We start from the raw sequence: 7,877 nt of genomic DNA on the forward strand, positions 1-7,877 counted from the left end.
CTTCTGCTGCTGAACCAATGCCAACAGACACTTATCTTTTATTTTCTTGTTGAATGATATAATAAGCATCCATATTATTTAAGACACTTCTGTCAGATTTTGTTTTTGACAACAGAATACACTTTTAACTGAATCATCAGATTTCTTTACAATGTTATTCTTGAACTGCACAACATTAAAAGTGAAAAATCTAGATTTAATCTTTCAACAATTACTGAGTTTTCATAAGGTTTATATTTCTATAGAGATTAATATATTTATACCCCTTGTTTTTGGAAGTTTTCAGCATAAAAATCCTAGCACAGAATCAGTGAAAATTTGTGATCTTGATAAAATTTGTTGACCTTGATAAGCTGATTTTAAAATTACTCAGAAATGCACAGGGCCTAAAATAGTTGAGACAATCCTGAAGAAAATGTGGGAACTTACTTCATTAATTATTTCTGTATTATAAAGCTAATGTAAATAAGACAATGTGATATTGGCATAGAGATAGACAAATAGATCACTGGAATAAAGTAGAACCCAGAAGCAGAAATGTACATTGATATACACCTGGTATATGACAAAGTGGATATTACAGATCAATGGGTAAGGATAGGCTTCTCAATAAATGGTGCTGAAATAATGGGGAGATCATATGGAACAAAGCAGAGTCAGAACTTATGAAAAACAAACACTAGTTGGATTAAAAACTCAAATGTGATAGACAAAATTATAAAATGTTTAAAATGTTATATAGAAGATTATCATCAGTAACTTGGGGGTAAGAAAGGATTTCTTAAACAAGGTACAAAAGTCCAGCCATGAAGAAAAAAACTGATAAATTTAATGAAAAGAATTTAAGTTCCTCTAGATATAATAGAATGAAAAGATAAGCCACAAGCTGGGAAAAGATACTGCAAAACATGTATGCAGTGTGGTATCCAGACTTACATTCATTAATTTGACAAATATTTATTGAATGCCTATTGTGACTGGGAGCACTATTCTAGGTGCTAGGAAAACAAAACAAACAATCCCTGTCCTCATGGAATTTATATTCTAGGGGATAGAAAAAGACTAAGAAGATAGACCACCCAGCTGAAAATCGGACAAAATATTTATGAATAGATATTTCCCAGAAGAATTCCACATTGCCAATAAACATGTAAAATTGACCACCATCATTAATTATGGGGAAAATACTAATTTAAACCACAATGAGATACCATTTAACACCTACTAGATTTACAAAGGCAACTTTTAACCCTGGTGGGTGGATATATAAATTAGTACAGCTATTTTGGAAAAACGGTGTGCATTATCTAGTAATTTGAAGATACAGGTACCTTATAACTCAGCAATTCCAATTTAAAGTAAATATGCCTAAGAAACTCTTTTATGTACACCAGAAAATATATACAAGAACATAACAGCATTGTTTGTAGTAGCTCCAAACTAGAAACAACTTAAATGTCCTTCAGCCGAGAAGTGTACACATTGTAGGTTTATTAATACAGTGAAATACTGTACAACAATGACAGTGAACTATAGCTACAAACATCAATGTGGAAAAATCTTACAAACATAATGTTGAATGAATCAAGGCATGCACAAAATTTAAAAATACTGCATACTTATATTTGTATAAAGTTTCAACACAGATTAAATGATAGTATGATATGTATATAGAAGCAGTTATATTGGTAATCACAAAACTCAGGATAGTGGCTGTCTTAAGAGGTGGCAAGTGAGGTCTCAGGGTGTGATCAGTTTTCTGTTTCAATGATATATGGTAATTACAAGAATATACTTTATAAGTGTTCTATAAGCTATCTAGAAATTTTTATGTACTTTTCTATATGTGTGTCAGATTGGAAAAATACATAAGCTCATCAGTATTTTGAGGGAAAGGATTACTTTTAAATTACGTTAACAGGCTTTAAATTGTTCTAGTTTAAAAAATAGTTTATTATGCTTTTTTCAAATATGGAAAATGTTACACGAGACTAAGACATTTTAAAAGTTAGTACTTTTCATTGGGAGAGCTAACCAAAAGGTGAAAGTCTTCTCCAAATTGGTTACACAGTTCTAGAATATCAAATACATTATTAGGCTCCAGTCTTTAAGAAGGATATGTAGCTATAACATATGTTGGCTATAAAAGTGTCACCAAAACTGTGAGGAGATTAGAAACTATGGCATATGAGAAACAAAAGAAATAGGGATTTGGGGAAAATTTTCTATTTCTTACCTTGGCCAGCCTCCCACACTGGCACTAACTTGGAAGGTAGATATTCCATTTCTATTCTTTTGGTGGTTAATGATAAAATGTTAACATGCATATCTAACTTGATCAAGTCTAAAATTAATTGATATTTTTCCTCTTCTTTTTGATCAGTACAAGGAATTTCAGAACACTTTACTTCAAAACAGCCCCTAGCGTCTTGTAATTATTACCATAATTTAGTACTTCTAGTACCCCTCCACAGCAGTCATCACTGTTATTTTTTGTTGTCAAATCTTCCTTAGATTTATCCACATGTTCCTAGTTTCTGTATGCAGCATTTGTTCTTGCTTCTCACACCTTCCTCCTTTCAATTTCTTCTTTTCTGATGTGCGTCCTTTGAATTTCCCTTAGTGAAAACTGTTAAAGGTAAATTACTTCCCATTGGCTTTCCTCTGCTTGTTTTGTTAAACTCATTCCTTCCTTTTTTCAATCGTTCAACCAGTATTTATTGTCTTCCGAGTCCGAAGCTGTGTATATAATGATGAACAATACTTTAAAGAAAAGGCAACTTTAAGAAGTGGTTTTTAATCTTTGATAATAATCAGCCATCCTTGATCTCAGTTTTGTATTCTACATTGTTGTTTCTTGGGACTCAACAAAAGAATATTTGCAGTAGTTTAGATGGTTCAGTTACTGCTAAATGAAACTGTTAGACTCTTCATCTCTCAGTCACTGAAATCCAATTTGGAATGACAAAAATTTGCCTCCACTCAGAATATTCAAAGAATGCAGTATAGACTCTGAAGTGCTGGCCTGTTTGTTAAAAATTATTTTATGTTCACATATAATATTTTACATAAAAAATATTTTAAATATAAAATTAATGACAGATTACTTTGTATGTACACTTTGTATGCTTGTGCATTCAAGAGTAAAACATCAACTACATGGGTACTTTTGAAATTTTTACTGTTATTTTATATGGTTTAGTACTATGACATTTTAAAATCTAAGATAATTTTGTGAAAAACTCACTATATTTTACATGAATTTTGATTGTATATTTTTTTTACAGTGGGACTCAACTTGGAGGTCTAATTACAGTATTATGCTACTTTTTCAACCATGGAGAGGTTTGTTTTCTAGAAAATAATTTGTAGAAATAGAAGGGGTGGTACGGGAACAAGGAAACTTATTTATCAAAACAGTATTTAATTGTATATTACTTAGGACTTGACAGTATTTTAAAGAACCTTGTGTTGTAAGTTGATGTTTTAATCATGTTGATCCACATTTTTACATAATAATTAGAGTTTGTGATGTGAGCTATCTTGCCTGGGTTTAGAATGTATATATGTTACATATATTTTGTAGAAAAAGGAAGTACTATATTAGTTGAGTTCAGGCACTTTATGTACATTATCTCACTCCCACCAAACTTTTTAGGGAGGTGGCTATTATCCTCACAGTAGAAGATATGAAATTGAAATTTGGAGAGGATAAGTTACGTACTCAAGATTCCACATTCACGCCATGATGAAGCTGGGTTTCCTCTTCTACATCTTTCTGGCTCTAAAACCTCACTTCTTTCTGTTACATCATGCTGCCTTTTTAATTACACAAAATGCTGAATTCAAAATACAAATTAACTTACTAACTCAGCTCAATAAGACATGGTCCACCTAAAAAGAGTTCATGGAAACTTACTTAGAATATGATAGATTCATTCAACAAAATATCAAGTACAAAACGCGTGCCAGAGTCCATGTTAGATGCTGAGGATATGGCCAAGAAAAGTGGAAAAATCTGACTGCTAGTTTTTGGAAGCAAAATATGTAATATGTTATGGCACAGATTATGTAGGGTAGAAGTCTCTATCCATTACTATTGGGAAAGATAGATGCTTGGTTAATTTTAAAAAATCAGACAAGGGAATCATAAAATTATACATAAGTATCTTAAATATATTAACTTAAAGCAAGCAAATACATTGTCAGTCACCAGTGTATTAGTATAAACACAAGACCTTTTCTTTGAGTATGCCAGATGACTGACACTATGAGTTGACCTTCTTATACATACCGTGACTCAGCTTCCGAGGTTTACGATTTTGGTTTCCTGGAAGAAGAGCAATAAATTTTAAGACTCTTGCAAAGTTGTAAGAGTTTAGATTCTTTCTAGAATTTCAGAATTCTTGATATAAAATTTTATAATATTCCCACCCATATGTTTTGGAAATAGTTTTAAAGTCTATATGAAAATTTAATTAATACTTTCATTGTATACATCATATCAGTGAATCCCAAATACTTCTAGTTGTTTTTAGAAATTTATAGTTAACGCTTTCAAAGGTATATTTTACAAATTCAGAGACAGTCTTAATTACTTGCAGTGGGTGTCTATACACATTAAACTTGTCATGTGTAAACATTTGGTGTTTGTGAATGCCCTAGGTGACATTTGTTTAGATATTTTTCTGAACATGTATAAATCCCAAAGCCCTGGGATGTCCAGGGTCATCACTGAAGAGCTGGAATGTGGATCTGGTTTGTCTTTCCCAGAATTCTCACTGCTCCTAACCCTATCATCTTGTTTGTCCTTCGAGTGTCCTTATGTTTGGCCTGGTCTATCTTTCACTTGTTTCTGGACTTGCTAGTTAATGGCTGTCTACCTAATGGCTAGGTGCTGTAAGAGAACTCCAAAAACTGAGGAGCTATACCAGGTATCCAGAAATAAATGAGCCTACTATTAAAATTACTAAAACCAGCCCACCCATGTTTTTTAAATTAATTGTGTTTATTGCAATGGAACATAGAGTGAGGTAAGCATTTTATTGATTTCAGGCTACTCGGGTGATGTGGACACCACCTCTCCGGGAAAGTTTTTCATATCCATTTCTTGTACTTCAGATGTACATCTTAACTGTGATTCTCAGGTAATTTTTATTTATAAAACGAAACTAGCTAAATTGTAAGTTTCTCAAATTTACTTCAACCTATTGTTATAATTACTAAATTTAGACTCTATTTTAAAAAATTACTTCAAAAATAAATTGTGTGTCCAGTTTAAAAAGAATCTAAAATTGCTATGTAAAAAATCATTTTCCACTTAAGAGTCTAGGCTACAGGTTTTACATAACTATGTTATGTTTTAATAAACCAATATGTATGTGTTCATATATATCTGGTAAAGATACAAAGGTTTTTGAGAAAGTATTACTTTTTTCCCTCAATGCTAATGTACTCTGACTCCTTGTTGTCCATCCTGTGGTTTTGATGAAGCATGAAAAAAAAGTGTTCTATGCACAAGTAAATTTGGGAAATGCTAGGTTGGATAGATAAGGAGTATCTATATTCATATGTTTATGACTATATCGAAACTAGAGATGTTTCTAGAAACTCAACCAAAGTTTCATCTCAGCTGTTTTTCCTGGACACATTTTTTGGTTGGGATTAATTTTATAAGCATTTCAGAAATTTTAAAAGTCTGAGGAACAATAACAAAAACATAAATAGTAGAATACTATAAATAACTTTACCATAGAGATAGGTTCATAGAATGTTCATGAGATCTCTTATTGAGAAAGTGATCACTGTCCCCTCCAAACTCCCAGAGAAACTCGTAGTTCACTTACTAGTACCCATCAGATTTTGCCTATATTAAGATCATTTGTGTACATGTCTTCTTTCTTTCTTAAAACTGTAAATTTGTTAATAAAGCATACATACACAAATGTCTAAACATACACTTAATGTATTAAAATACCACTGGAAACAGAGACCATGCCACATTTATCTCTTTAACCATGGAGCACTTAGCACACTGCCATGTAGACATTTAAGGCCCTTATATGTTAGCTTAAAGAGGGTAAATAAAGGCATACTGGCATGACTACCAACCTCTAGAAAGGTACAGACTACCTTGTGGTTTGTTAACCTACATGAAAGTTTATTTTTGGATTGAATATGGATTTGGGAATCTGATCCTTATCCGGATTTCTATATCTTTGCTCTAAACCTTATCTTCTCTCAAAGATTATGGTAGAGGAAGCTGCCTATTTATCCCCACTCATTCCCAGTTAAATTTCTAGAAAGATGGTTTATTTTCCATTTTTATTTTTTGAAGTGATATTAGTCTAACCAGTCAGAGATTTCATGGAATTAAATATGTTAATTAGAACATTTAGAATTGTATCCTTGAGTGCATGTGTTATACTCCATACCTTAGCCAAAAGTAATTTTTATTTTATAAATATAACTGAGTACTTAGTGAATATATTTTGTGATAATATTATTAAACAATATGATCATTAAAAATTTTGCTTTTGAAAATGTATATACCACAGTACAAGAATTTATGGAAATCCAATACAACATTTATAAAAAGAAGAGTTACAATTTTATAATTTACACAAAATACGTGCATTTCTTTTTTTCATATTCTAAAAGGTAGTAAAATCTATGTGGTAAAAGGTATTGGTTACTGATAAATCTCATGATTGCAGAATGGATGGTTTAAACTTCAATATGCATTAGTTTAACTGTATTCCAGAATTATTTCTTTAAAGTCATTGTTTAAAATCTCTTTAAGTTTTTCTCATAGTCATTAGCTTATTATTTCACCAGCACTTATACTTTCCTTCATTGCTTTTTGAAACATAAAAGTGGTGGTATATGAAAGTTATTGCTGCTCATGTAGTATAAATATCTCGAGGTATGCAAGGTCAGTTCAGATTCTATTTTCTGACATTCTTGCTGGAGTATTAAATTTCTAATGTCATGCATAGTTAAAGAAAAATAAATTTTTAGTTGAATATAGTTGATTTACAATATTTTATTAGTTTCAGGTATACAGAATAGTGATTCATTATTTTTACAGATTATATACTCCATTAAAAGTTTACAAAATAATGACTTGAATTCCCTGTGCTATATGTTTAAGATACCTACTGATAAACTAGATACAATACTTTATTTAAAGCTCTAATTTTGTTTGTTTTATTATAAGCATTTTTATAACCCAAATATTTTTAAGTTCTTCTTAATGAGCTTTTAAAAGTTAACTATATTTTGTTGTCTAACATCAAAGGTAAGGGGATCAATAGATTTTAGCATTTTGCAACTAGTCATTCAGTTTAATGATAGGCTACTTTTATAGTAAAACTTACTGGTGTCAATTCTCTCCATTAAGGACATCGAACAATAGTAAAAAGCATTTTATTGCACTGTGCCTTTCCAATGTTGCTTTTATGCTTCCCTGGCAATTTGCTCAGTTTATACTTTTTACACAGGTAAGATGATTTTAAACTAATTTGAGTGCAAGATGTGCGTGGTTGTTTCCATAGGAAAAAAATTTTTTATTGAAGTATAGTTGATTTACAATATTGTGCTAATTTCTGCTGTACAGCAAAGTGACTCCATTATACACATATATACATTCTTTTTTTATATTCTTTTTCATTACAGAGAAATTTTAAATGTGATTATATTTGTGCCCTAATAGATTTTCAAAATATGGAATAATTATAAAGTTTATATACATGTGTGATTTTTTTAAATCATATAAATCTACCTTCTGTTAATGTGTTTGTTAGACAGATATTAAACCTGCAAAAGACTTTTTCCTCTTTTTTTTTTTTTTTTTTTTTTTTTTTTTTTTTTTTTTT

At 30.8% G+C, this 7,877-nt stretch overlaps 1 protein-coding gene across 2 annotated transcripts in view; it reads left to right on the forward strand.

Moving 5' to 3' along the window:
* The window catches only part of DPY19L2 (dpy-19 like 2), an 89,293-nt gene that overhangs the window by 22,938 nt on the left and 58,478 nt on the right, over positions 1 to 7,877 (forward strand). For both annotated transcript variants that reach the window (XM_007446124.1, XM_007446123.1), the window contains exons 7-9: positions 3,288 to 3,345; positions 5,056 to 5,147; positions 7,403 to 7,502. In XM_007446124.1, coding sequence (XP_007446186.1) covers positions 3,288 to 3,345; positions 5,056 to 5,147; positions 7,403 to 7,502 — 250 coding nt within the window. The remainder of the gene's footprint in view (positions 1 to 3,287; positions 3,346 to 5,055; positions 5,148 to 7,402; positions 7,503 to 7,877) is intronic.

Source organism: Lipotes vexillifer, unplaced genomic scaffold (assembly GCF_000442215.2).
Source record: "Lipotes vexillifer unplaced genomic scaffold, Lipotes_vexillifer_v1.1 scaffold822, whole genome shotgun sequence".
NCBI lineage: Eukaryota > Metazoa > Chordata > Mammalia > Artiodactyla > Lipotidae > Lipotes > Lipotes vexillifer.